The sequence below is a fragment of the Nuphar pumila genome, chromosome 9 (assembly GCF_984573655.1).
Source record: "Nuphar pumila chromosome 9, dmNupPumi1.hap1.1, whole genome shotgun sequence".
NCBI classification, from domain to species: Eukaryota; Viridiplantae; Streptophyta; class Magnoliopsida; order Nymphaeales; family Nymphaeaceae; genus Nuphar; species Nuphar pumila.
In genome coordinates, this window is record NC_143257.1 from 106,389,458 (window position 1) to 106,408,309 (window position 18,852).

At 34.5% G+C, this 18,852-nt stretch overlaps 1 protein-coding gene across 1 annotated transcript in view; it reads right to left on the reverse strand.

The window, feature by feature from the left end:
* LOC149828797 (TOM1-like protein 9) overlaps positions 1 to 14,302 on the reverse strand; it is a 43,156-nt gene extending 28,854 nt beyond the window's left edge. Inside the window, exons 1-2 of the mRNA XM_090017733.1 lie at positions 13,986 to 14,302; positions 94 to 172 (exon numbers count right to left, since the gene is read on the reverse strand). Of these exons, the coding sequence (XP_089873859.1) occupies positions 94 to 172; positions 13,986 to 14,086 (180 nt within the window). The 5' untranslated portion in view covers positions 14,087 to 14,302. The remainder of the gene's footprint in view (positions 1 to 93; positions 173 to 13,985) is intronic.
* Positions 14,303 to 18,852: the final 4,550 nt, after the last annotated feature.

Here is an 18,852-nt window from a genome sequence, read left to right on the forward strand (position 1 = left end):
TTAACTGCTTGAGTCTAGAAAACAGGTAACCAAGTACCAGATTAGAATTATTGATAGGAGTGAAAACTGAAGACAAGCTTAAGATCTACTTACCGTGAGAGCAAGAAGCTGGATTTTAGGGTTTTTATTTCCAAGGCGTCTCTTAGCTCCTTTCACAACATCCTTTGCCTGCCTGTTCTTATAAGTAAAATATATCAGCATATTTAACAGTGTCATAAATAACTTCAGCAGGCAGAAGAGTATTTATCTTTTTTGGTAGGCAATTCTACTTTAGCAACATTAGACAACTAGCAACAAAGAAAGGCATCACTTTTACTTTTTTAAACCCAAAAGCAAAAATTTTGAACATCCAAACTTGACCATAAAATATATGACAAAAATAGAATTAACTACAAGAAACATGGATAAGTTAACGAAGGAAGATAAGGTGAGAAGAAACTTCCAAACTTGACCATCAAATATATGACAAAAATAGAATTAACCACAAGTCAAGGATAAGTTAACAAAGGGACAACAAAGGTGAGAGGAATAGATGATTGCCTGGGCAAACTAACATGTCTGGAAACATCTAATACTAAGATGCACAATTATCTAAATAGTTCAGACTCTGGGGCTTCCCATATTACAAAGTAACTTATTATCTATGTCACATGGATACTTCATTTTGGCCCCGTGTCACATCCCCTATATATACCAACATATTGGAAACTTCATAAAATGGTTACAACCCGGTACCCGCAGCCATATCCATGTGACATAAGTTATTATGTTTCCAGAAAAAAGCCAGAAAAGACGCAAGTATACTAACATACAGAAACAGTATAAAGCAGCTAAGAAAAGATGAATGGAAAGTTTCCACCAAGGTTGTAAGTATTGTATTGTTACCCGTATTGGTCGATCCCAAAATAAGATATGTATTGTATAGTAAAAAAATCATAATTTTTTAATAAAAAAATTCCAAATATTTCAAAAAAAAACATGAAAAACAGAAAAAATAGCAAAAATTCTAAAAAAAATCACAACACATGAAACAATGATGAACTACACAAAATATAATCGTGAAATCACATATGAAACATTTATGTTTCTATGAGCTGCATAAGACATCATCAAACATCAAGTATCTAACAAAAACATGAAAAATATTAAATATTTTTTATGCTATGCTAGGGCGATTGGATCAGAAGTAGGGAGCTCATCTTCGTCATTCCAAGGATGTACATGCCCCATTTCTACCTCACTCGTATCTTTTTCTAGGGGTTTTTTCAAACTAATGAGTAATTGTTGGCATTGCCATTTGACGGCATCCGGCAAATTCCTTGACATGCAGGGGGTAACATTGAGATGTGTCCCGGCTAAATGATGCTTCAACCGAAAGATACTGAAATGAAGTGAATAACAATCACAATGAAATGCCACCAAAGGGCTACAAGAGATTGCAAACACACAAATACCACTATTGGGTTAAATACAATCTCACAAAGGATTCACACAAAAAAACAATCTCACAAGAGCACAATGAAAATAAATATTTTCTTATAGCACCACAAATATGCTTGTGAAAAGCATATCTTTACATGAGGTAGTAAGGCACTATTTATAAAACCACACATACAATATAGTGAGGCAGTCCAATAGTCGTTGGACTGCCTCCCAAGAGTCATCTTTTGACTAAAATACAAAAAAACAGAAAAAATAAATAAAATAAAAAAGACTATACAGTCTCTATTGGACTATATTTATTACAGGATAGGAAAAGACCAAAATGCCCCGGATGTACGTATATTGTATAAATATACATATATTAGACATATACAATGTATTTTAACACTCCTCAAACTTACGGTGAGATCACCGAAAGTTTGTTAAGAAAAAACAAAAATAATGGTAGAAGAAGAGCTTTGGTAAAGAAGTCCGTAATTTGAAACTCGGACTGAACATATGGTAAAATAATTGTCCCCTTGAAGTATTCTTCTTAAACATAGTAGCAATCTATCTCGATATGCTTCATTCTTTCATGAAATGTGTGATTGTTGGCACTCTTGTTATCGCAGCACAATTTTAAAGGTTCTGAAACATCAACACTCATATCAGAAAGTAAGGATCTTATTCACATGACCTCGGTTGTTGTTGTAGTCATCGCCCTATATTCAATTTTCATGGAAGATAAAGTCACTTTCTGCTGCTTTTTACATCTCCAAGAAATGAGAAAATCACTTACAAACACACAAAAACCTGTGGTTGAGTGTCGGTTATTGGGATCTCCTCCCCAATCAGAATCACTATAAGCAATAAGATTTAAGATGAAAAAGATGATAAGAATAGACCTTTAGATATAGTCTTCTTGATGTATCGAACTATTCTTAACATTGCACTCATGTGAACTGATATAGGCGCATGCTAAAACTGACTAGCAGTATGTTATCCAATCTAGTAATAGATAAATACATTAGTGATCCGATAAGTTGCCTATAAGGAGTTGGATCATCTAATAAGACTCTGTCTTCAACTCGTATTTTAGCATTTATTACTTTGAGTATCAACATATTTTGTATTTGTGATTCCCGAACACGCAACAATATCAGCTGCAAACTTTATTTGAGACAAAATATATCTTCTTGGTGAATATGTTAATTTCATACCTAAAAAATATCTCAAAACCCCAAGCTCAGTCATATCAAAGGATTTCTTAAGCATAATTTCAATTTCTTTCTGATCATTTTTAGTGATGATCATATCATCAACATATAAGAGCAAAATGATGTGTGAAATACCGATATATCTTATAAAAAGAGCAGTGTCAGTATAACAGGATTTAAATCCAAAATTTATCATAGTTCTACTAAATCGATCATACCATGCTTTAAGGGCTTGTTTAAGCCCATATAAAGTCTTTCAAAGATGAAGAACCATACCATTTTCAATAGTTAGACTAGGGGAAGAATCCATATAAATTTCTTCATTTAAATTTTCATTTAAGAAAACATCCTTAACATCTAACTGATATATAGGTCATTTTTTAATTGATGATACTGCAACTAGAGTCCTAAATGTGGTCATGCGAGATAATGGGGCAAAGGTTTCCTCATAATCTATATCATATTCCTAGGAATACCCTTTCGCAACTAATCTTATTTTATATCTTTCTAAAGATCCATCACTCTTTGTTTTGACTTTAAATACTCATCTACATCCTATTGTCTTCTTTTCATTAGGTAAATGTTGGACTTCCCAAGTATGGGCCTTATGTAAAGCATCTAATTATATTTTCATAGCTTCGACACATTCTTTTATATCTTTGGCCTCTCTATAGTTGGATGGTTCGTGATATGAGTGAATTGCTAGAACACATGCCCTATAATTTGGAGAAAATGATTTATATGAAACAAACCTACTTGGAATTCTAGGTATTCGCTCAGATCTTATAACACTAGGTTCTTCTACATTGAGTGATCGACTATATTTTTCAAAAGTACATGGATGCTCCCTATTGTCACCTCTAGAGTATTGTATAAGGTTATGAGTCGATTTTCTTTCTTTTCTTGGTACATTGTTTTGCTCAATATTATCACTAACTTCATCATCATTATTGAACTTAGGCAATAAGTCAAACAAAAAGGCATACTCGGATTATTCCTTAGGTTTTTCAAGATCAAATCATTTTTCTTCTTTAAGAAATACAGCATTTCTAGATACATAAAGCTTATTATTTTTTAATCACAACATCGATAACCTTTTTTATTATCGGCATATCCAATAAAAACTATCCTATGGATCTTCTAACATTAGAGGAATCTATATCTTGATTTTGAGAATATCTTTCTAAAGTGCATGGAGGATGGTCATCGGTGCCTTTAGTATAGATTTGAATTTCATTATGAGGTAGGTCTATATTATCAAGACCCTCATTCGCATTCCTATGTGCACCATGAGTGTCCTCATTGTCACTCATGCACATCATAAATGTCATCACAACTGAGATGCTCATGGCAAGGTAAAAAAGAAATGAATAATCATAATGCTTTTGGATTTTATCTTTACAAAATTCATTTTCATTTTCAAGAAAAGTGACATTTCTTGAGACATATAGCTTGTTCTTTTTAATTTCATAACATTTGCGTAAGCATGATAAGTCAAAATATATTTTGGGCATGTTAGTAAATTATGTGAAATCATAGTGTGATCATATGCATATCTTACGTGTTCCTTCATAATATTTTGTATCTTTAAAGTTATTATATTATTGCATATACATGAATTTTGATCTCTTTGTGAATATCTATGAATAGTTGTACTTGTGTATACTCTTGGTTTTTCATATCATTTTTTTAAAAATCTCTGTGTTTTTTGCCATCTTTAATGTTGTATGTCATTGTCGTCTCATAGTAGACTTGCTTATATTGACCATGCATATAATTGCATATGATGGTATCATTTGATATTTTGCTGTGTATATGATTGCACTATACTCATTCTAAAGTTTTCATCTACCTTTATTGGATTTGATTTGAAATTTTGTTTTTTCAAATTGGTTCTTATAAAGGAACTCACTTATTTGAAAACTGATTTTCGTTAGTTTGTATTGCCTCCTTATGGCAGTTGTTTTGTCCATCACAGATTTTTATATGATACCTCATTTATTTTTAGCCTTGTTAAACCCAGAGTTACCAGTCGAGGAAGCGGGAGCGGGAAGCGATACGGGAAGCGGGAGCGGGAAGCGAGGCACTTTAAAAAATTTAGGAAGCGGGGAAGCGTGGGACCACTTAGAAGAAAATTCCGAACCGTCTCGGAAACGACCTAGGAAGCGAACCGGAAGCGACCTAGGAAGCGAACCGGAAGCGAGGGGAAGCGAAAAAAATGAAAAAAATGGGAAAGCGAGGGGGAAGCGAGGGGGAAGCGAGGGGGAAGCGTGGGGGAAGCGTGGGGGAAACGTGGGGGAAGCGTGGGGGAAGCGCGCTTCCCATTTATGGGAAGCGCGTTTCCCATAAAAGGGGGACGCGCTTCCCATAAAAGGGAAGCGCGCTTCCCAAAAAAGGGGGACGCTTCCCCTCACGCTTCGGAAGCGCGACGTTTCGCGCTTCGGGGAAGCGCGCTTCCCCTTTTGCCTAGGCGCTTCCGGTAACTCTGGTTAAACCAGAGTTGTTTATTGGGGTGACTTGTGTGTACCTTAATTTTTTGTCAGTTTAGATTGTCGGTTTATAGTTTGGCTAGAACTAACCGTTGTTTGATCTCTGGTTTTGTGGGTGTGTTCTATCACTCATTTGTTTATTCAGTTATTGTTATTATGGATGCTTATAATTATGTTTATATGTAATGGCTATCTATTTTGAAACCATGGTGTTTCGAAAGATTATTAAAATTGTTAATCTTATTCTTCTTGATGACATTAGTTTGTTTTCATTACAAGCTCGCTTACCTCATGTATTTCTCCTATTGTACCTTTCATTTAAGTGTCATTATATGTAGATAAGAGATGTTTGTTCACACCTTCGTGTGTGTTTTTAACCCATTGTTGGCATTGTGATTATACTCTTGATCTAGTCGCTATTACACTTGATTTTTTAGTGTCATTATATGTAGACAAAAAATATTTATTCACATCTTCGTGTGTGATTTTAGCCTATTGTTGACATTGTGATTATGCTCTTGTTCTAGTCGTTGATACACTTGTTTTGAATGTCATTATATGTAAACAAGATATGTTTATACACACCGTGTGTGTCTTTGGCCATTTAGTAGCATTATGTCTATGCTCTTGTTCTAGTCGCTGATACATTTGATTTTTTAGATTTGGAGGTCAAGTGAAGCGATTGCTTATGGTGGTCGAACTATAGTTGAGATTTGCAAAATATCATTTCTTGATATTTGTGGGATTTTTAAATCTTTTCATATCTTTCACAAATTGGTGTTGATTTGCATATATCATTTCCTTTGTTAAATGGGATTATTTAAAATCTTTTATGAATTTTTAAACTTTTACTACTTGTTTTTCCTTGTATGGAAAAATGCTTATCGATAAAATTTCATGCATTTCATTGATAATATATATATATATATATATATATATATATATATATGTTTTAAAATTGTTATTTGGTCCTTTGTACTTAAACTCATTCTAGGATGTATGAATGAATTTTAATGGGTTGTGATTAAGGGATTGCTCTCATTCATTAGTATGTGCATTATTAAATATATTGCATATATATATATATATATATATGTTTTCAATTGATTATTTTGTTCACATTTTTTTATGCATAAATTTAATTAACTCCTCTTTTCTTGAGGGTTATTTTTTGAAGTGTAATACTTTATATGCTTGTTGGTTTTAGTATAAATTGATGAGTTTTTCTATTTAAAGTGTTTTTCTAAAAAAATGGGATATTATTAATACATGATTGTTTATCTCTTCTTGATAAGTAAAATGTTCTTTAAGTGATTAAATTCTCTTGTACTCAATATTTATGTTTTCTTGAAAAATATGTTGATTATGGGTTTGTGCTTGTCTAAAATTGTTTTTATAAATATTATATTTGAGGTATGCTCCTCTTATCTTGCTTGAATTGCTACTAATGTTTTTAAAAATCTTAAAATTATTACTTTGTTCTACTTAGTGTTATTCTTGTTCAAAATATACATACTAGTTTTTTTTTTTTAAACGATATAACTATTTGGTTAGGATATCTTCTTTTTGTGTAGTTAGAATCTATATTTTGTTATCTCTGCAGGCTCATGAACGCGGAAATAAGAAGGAGGTGGAACGTTCATCTAGAGCCTAGGCTTTTTGAATGACTACCAGAACTAACCTATACGAGCGCGGGAGAATAGAGAGGGGGAATGATACTGGGATGCTATCGGATCTTCTTTGGGAAGATGGAACCATGTCAACGAACACCTACGCCTTCCTATGAAAAGGGCGCTACTTCCATTCAAGTCAAGCGCAAGCCCCACGGAGATTTAGTTATAATAAGTGGGGCTTGCATACAAAGGGCTTGGGACGGAAGTAGGGTGAACAACATTTTGTTGTACTACTAACACATCACCAATGAAGATATTCAAAGACATATTTGCAAAATTCTTTGATATGTCATAAAGAGGAGACTCTCAATGAAGACACTTGAAGACTTAGATCCTTCCCATTTATTTTTTTATATTTCCAAACTTTCAGTATATCACACCGTAAGTTTGAGGGGGAGTGTTAAGTTGTATATATATGTGTGTGTATTACCATACATATATATTTGTTTCATATTTTACATATATATTCATATATATATATATATATATATATATATATATATATATGTATATGTTTTTTATTTATAATGATGTAATAAGTAATACCCTCTAGGGGTATTTTTGTTATTTCACAACATTGTAATAGGTTGTTCCCATTAGGGATACTTTAGTTCTTTTACTTTATTTTGTTCTTTTTATTCTTTTTGTCCTTTTCTGTTTTTATAAGGACTATTTGGTCAAAGACCAAATAGAGTTGTTGGGTTCTCTTTGGACTAGTCAATAGAGTTGTCGGTAAAGTCAAACAGCTCTATTTGAGACTATCTCTTGTGTATAAATAGGAGTGAACCCCCCTTCTTGTTCTTTGATGCTCTTTTAAAGCATTCTAACTCACTTTGTGAGTATATTATGAATAAAATGTTATTTATTTTATTTTTGCTTTTGTGTTTTAATGCATGGTATTGCCCTTAGTAGTTGCTTGTATTGCCTATGTTGGCACCTTGAATTATCCCATGGTGGACTTGTGAATGTACACATTCTGTTTGTGCTATTGTAAGTCCTTTGTGGCTCTTGCTTTTGTTTTTCCGCATATTTCGCGACAGACCTTGCAACCATAATCAGAAATTTCAGAAACCGAAAGAAGGTTTAGATCAAGTTTTGGAATAAGTCTAACATAACTTTGCAAAAATTTCATATACTTTTAACTTTTAAAGGAGTACCATCAACCGTTGACACACGAAAAATATGAATTAGGGCAATCAAATAGTAAAGACTCATTATGTGTCATATGAAAAGAGACTCCCGAATCCAAAATACAAGACTTACCTGAAGGAGAAGAGGAAGAGACGGCGGTACAGGATGTGGAGGGAGTGGCTTTTAGGATTTGTAAAACGGCCTCTGCAATTTGAGTAATCGTCGAATCATTGAAGTTTTTTTCTTGTTTCTTCATGTATTGAAGACTTTTTACTCACCGCGGCCACTTTTTTGAGTTTGGGACAATCCGGCCTTATATGCCCGGTTCTTTACAATAGTGACAACTAATTTTACTACCCTATATCCTCCCCAAGTGTATCCACCCCTATTATATCCTTCTCCATTGTATTTTTTCTCAAAGTGAGGAGGTTTATAAGTCTTTACAAAGCTTTCAGGTCTTGATACGGCAAGCACCTCAACACTAGACTTGTGCATTCCAAGCAGTGTTATTAAAAGAGCGCCTCAAGGTGCAAAAAGCATGTCTCGCCTCAAGGCGAGGGCCTTTGTGCCTTGAGGCGCAGGTATAAAGTGTAAAGGCCCCAAGGGGTACGCCTCAGGGTGAGGCGCGCCTCGAGGTGAGGTGTATGCACCTCATTTTTTTGGTCAAATGGGGGTCAAAGCCCCCATTTGACCAAATTTTAGGATTGCTAATCAGGGCCCCCGACCCTAATTAGGGTCGGGGGGGCTCATTCTCTCCTTCATTTGCTCTCTCTCGTCTCTCCCTCATTTGCTCTCTCTCGTCTGCTCTCTCTCATCTCTCCCTGGTCTCTCTGCTCTCTCTCATCTCTCCCTGGTCTCTCTGCTCTCTCCCACCTCTCGTCTCGGTCTCTCCCACCTCTCTCTGTCTCGTCATCAATCTAACCCGAACTTTCGAAAGTTGGCCTTTCAGGGTTGGTCTCGATGTTGCATGAGAGTTGTAATGAATTGTAGCCCTAAAAAGAACATTTTTTCACCTCATTTCAATTTATCCTCTTTCTGTTGTTATGTTTGTTTTTCACATATACTAGTTCTTTATGTATGATGTATGGTTTTTAGTTATTTGAGGTTATGCTTATTTCCTCCCTTGATCTATGATGTATCTACATGATTCTGGAACCACTCCACTCATTCTTTTTGTTTTGTCTGCTGACTATATATCTAATCCACTTGAACATTTATGAGTAGTTTTTTGTCCGAGTTTATGAAACTTTTCAGCTTCAGGTTGACAAGTTCTTCTATAGCCTTAAAGGTGATTGGTATGTTGAATGCTCGTATACTGTTTCAAATTTTCTACAATGTAGAACTTCTACTGGCTGTAAGCATTCCTCATAACCATGAGTCATTTTGATCATATTTTTCTTGAAATTAGTTATAAGGCACTTGTTCTGCAGTTCATGAAGGATCATGTAGCTTTCCACTATGACTTGTACAGGTCCTCTTGAAAGCTGGATACCTGAACTTGTATTGCTCATAGAATTGCTTTTGATTTCTGTCCTGAAGAGGAGCTTGAGGCTTAAGTTTCTTTGGTTTGCCCTTCATTGAGGCAAAGAGAGGAAAACTTTAGGTGATCAATGCAAATAACTAATATTATGAAATTAGCAAACTCTGCAGATGTCAACATAACATGGTTATTGAATAGGAAAAAGAATTTCTTATTTTTTCATTCAATGGAAAGATGATAGACTTGAACCAACACCACACACCAGCAACCTGTAAGGATGGTTCCCTCAAGAAACCATCTTCCTAAATGTCCTATGTCCTTCCAATAAGAAGACGAGTCACTAGCTCGGTCCCCTTGGTAAATGAGCCAAGCCCAAACATGATCTTTTTATTATTTTTTGGCTATTATTGTATAAGTATAAAGCGTAATTCCTTCATCAATAAAGTATTTTTTATTTAATTATAATTTTAGATATTTTTTATAATTTTTTTAGTTTTCAAAAAAAAAATTGAGGCTTACGCTCGCCTTAGATTTTGGTGGAGCGCCTCGCTACGTCTCAACGCTTTTCACAACACTGATTCCAAGTCTAGTTTCTTCTTGACATATTTAAGCAAGAGCATCACTAATAGAAGAAGCCGAGGTCTTATGAAGTAAAGAGGACCTAACTTGCTCAAAATTCTAGTCGAAGACCACATAGGAAAGAGAAAATATTTTCTCTTTCAAATTGTTATTTTCTCATCACAATAGCCGAACCTTCCTATTTTGGTTTTAACATAACCAACTCATCCCAAATAGGAAATAAGAAACCATAGAAATCTCTTACACTCTTATCCCTTACGTACCTTGTCTTGGAGATAATATAGCCTAGCCATATACTTTTGAATGAATGTGCTCTTTAAGAAAATCCATGCACCGCATGCCTTTTTTAAACTTGATGATGTTGGTGGCAATCTTGAACTCCATGGTATTCATAAACCATAAGAGTATTTGAGCGTTATTAGCCTCCTAATCTTCCATTTTGTCTTGATATTCTTGCAAAGTCTTCTCATTTTCTTCTTCGGAGAGAACTTTGATTTGATCTTTTTCTCTTCTCGTTAACTTTAGTTGGGGTTCATTAGTGGTTCCACTAACAAAACCCCAAAGCTTTTTACCCTTGATGTAGTTTTCCATTGCAATAGCCCACATCAAATAGTTGCTTTCGTTGAGCTTGTAGGAGATACGAAAGTGGATTCTCTTTCACCCATATTGAAGAAATAAGCTTGAAGTTGAAGAACCAAGCTTGAAGACGACCACGACAAAAAGAGTACACCCAAGATTATTTTCACCACTATAAGAGCTCAAGGCTCTGATACCATGAAATGAAATGAATAACAATCACAATGAAATGCCACCAAGGGGCTACAAGAGATCACAAATACACAAAGACCATTATTGGGTCAAATACAATCTCACAAAGGAGTCGCACAAGAACACAATCACATAAGAGCACAATGAAAATAAATATTTTCTTATAGCACCACAAATATGCTTGTGAAAAGCATATCTTTACATGAGGTAGTGGGGCTCTATTTATAAAGCCACGTATACAATAGAGGGAGGCAGTCCAATAGTCGTCGGACTGCCCCCAACAGTCATTCCAATGACTAGTTGGACTGCCTCCTAATAGTCATCTTTTGACTAAAATACAAAAAACAGAAAAAAATAAATAAAATAAAAAAGACTATACAGTCCCTATTGGATTGTATTTATTACAAGAAAGAAAAATACCAAAATGCCCTTGATATACGTATATTGTATAAATATATGTATTACAATATACGTATATCATATATATACAATGTATTTTAATAGATACCACCCAAAAAATATTATGGCAATTGTTGCACTCGATTTTCACTCATTACTTGAGTGCCCTATTTTCATGTCAGATCATTTGATGCCATCTTCCCACAAAAAAGCTCAATAAGAACCAAATAATAGGGTTTTTTTATCTTAACCCACTTCCTTGAGTGAAAATTTGTGGACATGGACTCTTAATTGAGCAAACCACAAAAGTCATCTCCCTTGCACACAGATTGACCACCAAATCGCTATCACGACTCCTAGGGTGCATGGATACCCCTCTAATGGACTCTACACAAATGAGGGAATCGACCCTCAAGAGGACTTTAAAACCCAAAAAATAAAAATTACGATTTGGCCCTTTTTAAGGTGCACCGAAGGTGTATCGTACAATACGGTATGATACATGGTTTTATTGTATGATACATACGATACACACTCGTATCGTGTGTATCGTATCGTTATTTTCCATAGTAATGATATGTATCATATCGTACCGTACGATATGGTACAATACTTACAACATTGGTTTTCCCTACCAACAAACGAACTACACATATCAAAACAACAGTTAGCTTTGATCTCCTCATACAAGAAACAAAAATCGCATAATTGAAGGAACAAAAAGACACATGTTCAATCAAAGCTATCATATTCACCAAACAGTTTTTTCCAGCCAAAAACTATGAAGGAAACCTCAAGTTCAACTTGACACAAATAATCAACAATCAAGAAACCAACCTAGTACCATGTGGAGAAAATCCTAGACCAAAAGCTTATTTAACCTTATCACTCTTTGTAGTTTGATGGTTACTTCTGGCTTACCACTTGTCATAAAACATTTTGTTAGATTATTTATGATTTTCTGTTATATATCATCATTTATTAACATTATGACTTAACTGCTCTCAAAAACACAATGAATAATTTTTTTTTGTCTACTATTTTTTACAAGTTCCTATTTTCTATAACATGGCCCTCTATTATTCTATTATTTTGGCAATAATTTCCAATAAGAGACCTACGTTGACAATCACAGCATGATACAGAACATTGGTAAGTTACTGGTGAAATTAGATTTGATAGAGGCAAGACCAAGGTCAAACCAGAAAGTGCCACAATTTAGACCTACTAGTTTATGGACATGCACCTCTTAGAACTATGTTAGACAATGGCCGATGACAGTGCAACCAAAAAGAGGTACTAGGATCTAGACACATGACTCGTGTACACAAATCAGAAGAAAAGAAATTAGTGGTGAAGATAAAGGCGCTTGACATGATATAGATTACCAATGTTACCATCCTACTTTAGGGATGACAGATTTATTTTGGTAAATTTATAATACAGAGTGACCCTATGGATGTAAATGATTCGGATTCGGATCGGATGTGGCCAATACCATATTCGACTAATCGGATGTTGACTAAATGGATTTGAATTCGGATTTGGACTCAGATGGTGAAAAGCTCATATCAAATCATGTTTTTACATGTAATTGGAATAGAATATCAGTCAAATTCAGGTATTTTTCAGATTTGGTAGCAAAAAAAATCTAAACCATATCTGCATCCAGTTATAATAGGATGTGGTTTTGGCTTACGGTCGGATATTGGATAAAATCCAATTCATTGACATTCCTAAGTAACCTGAATAAAACATGCATCTTTGAAAGATAAAACTAAAATCCAGGTGGTCTCACTTCTAACACACAAAAATCATAGTGCCTCCCACAGCACTAGTTCTATCCTTGGTGATCTCCTAAGCTTCTCAGAAATAGAAATATCTTTTGAGCAAAGATTTTGATTAAGGTTTTTGAAGTTGACAATGCAGGACTTGAAATCAGCCCAAATATTGTTCTTGCATCCCAAAGTGTACCCCTATAGACGTCCCGTACTCTGGGGAGGAAAAGGATACAGAGAAAAATATGCACAAAGATGAAACTATGTACTTCGCGTTATGGGAAGCTTTTTGTCAGTCCACAGAAAATACTTCAATACACAAACGCAAAATTGAAAAAGGTAGAATGCTCAATATTCTAAACTTTCTGTGTAATCACAATATTCCTCTTCACCCAAACATCATTCCATAAAACCTTACAGTGCCTAAAGTTGTTAATGATCATCCAAGAGTTTATTCCACTGGCGGAATAAAAGCATTATTATATGGTATAATGCTTATTATCGGTATCGAAAACTACATTTCCATCCAACCATCGATGTCCAAGAATAAACTGTCTGTTATCTAGACCTTCTCTTCTCATTTCCTTACAAGTAATCAGGTCAAGGCATGTACTTATCATACCAAGACGCTAAACAGCACGAAATGACGACTAACTACTGTGGTGAAAAAGCATTGAAGCCCAGAAAACAATTTCCCACCGCCGAAACAATCAGAATAACTAAAATAATCAGTTTGTAGGTCTATTTCAACAAAAGCTTCTCAACCACGTATAAAACGATAAATTTCCAACAAATAGAAAAAAGTCGCTGGAAAAAATTCAGCACGAATACACACAACCAAGCCATCAATTACGCAATAGAACAACGCCGAATTCAACCGCATCGAGACACCAAGCAATCGAACTTCATATCAAAATTCAACCCAACCACGATAAAAATCGACACAAAACAACCAAAAATCGATAGCAAAATTCATCAAATAAGATAAGATGGAATCGGAACGGGAAAAAATCGAAGAAAGGAAAGAGAGAAAAGGGCGGGAAAGGTACCCGGGGTCGTGATTGATGATATCGCAGATCTCGATGTTCATGGCCCAATCGGGGCCGATGAGCATGTCGCTCGTCGCCCTCTCCACCAACGAATTCACCATGTCGCCCCCGATCGAATTTCTCCACCGAAATCAAGGGAACGGCGACGAGACCACCCTAGATGCCGTCGGGAAACTTTTCCGGTGAAGGAAAACCGATGGCCCGACGATTCTAGGGTGTAAGATAAACCCCTAGAAGACCGACTCACCGGAAAACTTGCGCCCGAGAGAGAGAGAGAGAGAGAGTTCAATTGGTGATAATAAAAAGGAAAGAAGGGTGGGTAGTGGATGACTGTGAATCTTTTGAATGGGGAAGGCTTTTCTTGCCTTTTTTTTCTTAATTTTTTTTCATTTTTATTTGGAACTTCTTCGCGTGCGGCGCCGCCGACCAACTACGCTGAACCGCCTATCAAAAGCGATGGCCTGTCAGGCTGTCACACGCGTGCACACGTGTCCACTATCTCTCCTTCTTTCACCTAATTTCTGGATATACTGAGATAAGTTAGGCTATATTACACTATGGAAACATAAAACAAAGTTCTCATTTTTATCTGAGTTTCTTGGATAAGCTGTTTTTCCCGTAAAAGGAAGGTATGTTGGGAAACTGAGTTATTAAGCATAATGCTGGAAGAGAGCTCCGCGGCAGCCTTTCCGCGGAGGTCGTTTCTGGGGAAAATGTTAAAAACGAGCTTCTCTTTTCTGAGGAAAAGAGGAGCTCGTGTTTGCGTCACGGTGGTTGGCTCCAGGAAAATGCACGGGGTTGCGTGCGTTACCACGGAAAGCCTCTTTTTTCGTGACAGGAAAAGAGCCCAAAGAGTAAGAAATACTACCCTTTATTAAAAAAGTACCTTTTTGCAGAGTTCATGCCTGATGGTGGGGACTGGGGAGCAGTTTGGTTAGGTTGGAACGAACCTGACCCGTTTGGGTAGGGATCAGTTAGGTTAGGGTTTTATGGGTTTTATTATATATAGTGATAAGATATGCACCCATTCGGGGCGATCCAGTCACAGCGGGCCTGAGGAGAAGGTTGCTGATCCCTTTGTCCCAGGTTTGACTCTCACCGGGTATGCTTGGCAAGAACAACAGTGTTTGTCTTCGCTCGGCTCATAGAAGCTCGTTTAAGTAAGTAGTAATATATATGTTTTAGACATCATGTAGTGTAATGCGAATAAACAGTTCAAGGATTTTGGTTTGCAAACAATAAGGTTTAGATTTCAAATTCGATTGATTCCAGATATGAAACAATGCACTTTCTTGCAAATGAGTCAGCTTAAAGTTTACTCAATGGGTCCAAAGTTCAAATCCTGATACTTTCAACTTTGAAATAGTGTATTTTTTTAATGTGCCCGCTTATATTTATGAAAAATAATCTAATTTGATGTGATTTTTTAAAACTCTATAATTTTTTATATTTTTTTGATGACAAAAATCGCAAATATTCAACGTCGTTAAGACACTTTTATGCTTCGCAATGGCAGATTTATGCATTTTTGCTATAAAAATTGTATCACCCATTGAATATGTCCAATATCCACTTAAATTCAAAATCGCTGGTTTTTTTATGCGACTTTAGACCTCATGAACTTGTACAAATTTATTTGCAAAATCTCCGTGAAACTAAAACCACCAAAATCACAAATATCATATTCTTTCGCATATAATAAATATTTTTGCATAAAAATATTTGTGAAACATCTCTCAAATAACATATTTTTGCATATATCTTGAAAACGCATAAATTTATGTGCAAAATACTTACCACTAATTTTGTAAATAGCTTACATTTTTTTATATATTGCACGCTCTTGCATAAAGTTATTTGTGAATCTCCGGATATCACAAATATCACACTTAAATATTTGTGAAACTATGACAAATGTGCAATATTTCTTATTTTTTATGAATTTCTTGAATCATATAGAAACCTGTTGTGGTCTCCAACATGCTTATTTTGCATAATCTAGGGCTTTTTTTGTCTTTTCTCCCCAACTAGGGGTCCACAACCTGCTTTCCTTTTGGCTACTAATTTTGAAAACTATTGTCAACTCATTTGCGTATATTATACTTGTTAGCATATATGTTCTAAAATCTCGTGAAGTATATTTGTGAAAATCCTATTGATAAGCAAAAATTAGATAGTTTTGCAAAATTGTTTCTCCATTAACTATTGCAAATATACAAAAATCAATATGATTAACATAAAACTAAATACAGATGGTTAGTACGAAATTAGATAACTTGAAGTTTAACAATTACAAAGTTGCATTCAATACATAGGATTCATTACAAAGTTATAGTCAAAGTTTAACTTGATACATTCAATTACAAAGTTTAACTTGATCCATCCAATTATAAATGTAAGTTTAACTTGATCTATTACAAAGGTGCATAGTTGTCCATAACTCAGCTAGCTGGATAAACTCTTTTAACACCCCTCTAACTAATGTCTCTGCATTTTCATTATCTTTTGCATATTTGAAAGCTCTTTCCTTCATGTGCTTGTAGAACTTGATCATACGATTCCTTATATCTATGACATCTTGCCGAAAATAATCATTTATTAGCAAACAAATAACTACAACAAACATTTCAAACTATTTAACAATTGACATATAAACACATACTTGCGTAAAGTTCAATTTTCAGTTTCTGCTCAAGTACTGCATATACTGTATGATAAATATACCACAATAATACATGTAAAACAAAGAAATATCAAGTGAAATATATATATATATATATGAAATGAATTAACAAATAAATGCAAAGTAATTATTTGTTTTCTTATTAAAGAATATTGTTCTTCCTCTGTGTCGTCCAATCTTTATAACAGTCAAACCCAAATTGTGTTAAAAAAATGAACTCGCAATACATGCACAAAAAAGAGATAACATACATACACAAAAAGGATATAACAAATATACAAAAAAAGTGGGTATATTATTGAGTAAATTGTGTTATTGTACTATTTGTTTGAGGTTTTTATCTGCTAAATATGTGTTTGGCATAGAATTGTACAGCCTGAAGTCTTTTTTCTTCATGTCTATTTCTTAAATAACTCAGTGCTTATTGCATTAGTTGAAAGAAATTAAAAGATACAACATAAATCTAGTGTAACATCGTTGTGCACATAAAAATTTATTTGTAAGTATGCAAAGTTATGTAAAAACATATATTGTCAGCATCAAAGAAATGATACGATAAGTCGTTGCTCTCAAAGCAGTCGATTGCCACACCTTGCTGCCCTTTAGTTGCGATCATTTGTTATGATCAAGCAAGGTTTACCAATTAGTTTTTATTAATCGATAGTAAAACAATATAAATATCATTTTTATAACTCACAGAGAAGTACATGGTAAGGTAAAGGGTCTTTGACAAGTTATTTTTCATATCCTCGTTGTGAGCAACTTGGATTCTTTTAACGAATCTTGCTAGATGTTATATAGTAAATTCAACATGTTTATAAAAGAACAAAAAAAATTATGTGCAAACATAACAAAAAAATAAACAAATTAACATGCAAAACTACACTTACGTCATTTGCCAAGAGAGTTTCTTTGCTAAATTCATAATCCTTCGGCTACGAGGCATTCTCTTTTATAGCTTTTTATTTCTCATTAACTTATTTTTTACAACAAAATAAATTGCATACGATTAATATCAAATATACACACATGATTCGGGATATTGCTTATACCTCATATACGGCTGGTTGTTCTCTTCAAAACTCGGGACTCTTTGAATCTCTTTCTTTTGTAAGATTGTATACGATCATACATCTCGAACAAACTAGATACATATATAAAGAAGCAACTAATTAAAAAACACTAATATACATACAAAGAAATAATTAATTAAAAAATACAGGATATGCACACAAAGAAGCAATTTATTAAACAACACTGGATATATATACATACTCTTATTCGTGGTATTGCATGTTGTGGCCAACCTCACCACATATACTATACTCGTATGACATATTTCTGTGTTATATTTTTCGTCTATTAACCTTAGGTCACCTTGCTTTGCGAACAACTTTTGGTAAATAGATAGCTATAAGAGTAGGTGGAGCGATGTGTGAGACATTATTCATCATCGAAAAGAATGAATATTGATTATATACAACTCAATACGATTCAACTTTGAACCACTTGTCACAGTAATCATCTGGTAGGTTGCTCTCATACAAAATGCATATGATCATATATTTGCAAGGAATCTCGCTAACCTGACACTCTTTATAAGAGCACAAGTGCCTTTAAAAATCAACACTATAATAATGAGATTGGTTGTGGGCTTCGTACCGTTGTTGGAGGCAATGCACTACTTGCAAACGTATTTGTTGTGCATTTTTTCAATTTCTTTAGCTTTTTTTTACCTTAGGCACCACAACGTCTGTCATATGCTTCTCCGCAATCTTTCTTTTCTCAAAAAGTTTCATTAGCATGAGACAAAGCTTTTCAATAAGTAGAATGAGAGGCTTGTCATGTATGGTGAGAATCCATGAATTGAAGTTTTTCGCTATATTAGATGTTAAGCAACCATATTATTTCGCTTGAAAGTGAAAGTTAGCTCAATGTTTCAGATCCACGTCACTGACAATATAATTGTATGTATTTGTATTTTGTTCCTTAACTTTGCCAAGAAAATAATTGCATTATTGTTTTGTGGCTGCTTGAGCTGCACTCCACCAAAGTGCACTGAGTGATAAACAATTTTTTTTTGAAAAATTCCTCGTTAAATGCTTCATACAAAATCCAATATGACATATAGGACATATATAGGGGACAACATACTTTGAACTTAGATACCTATCTGAGATAACG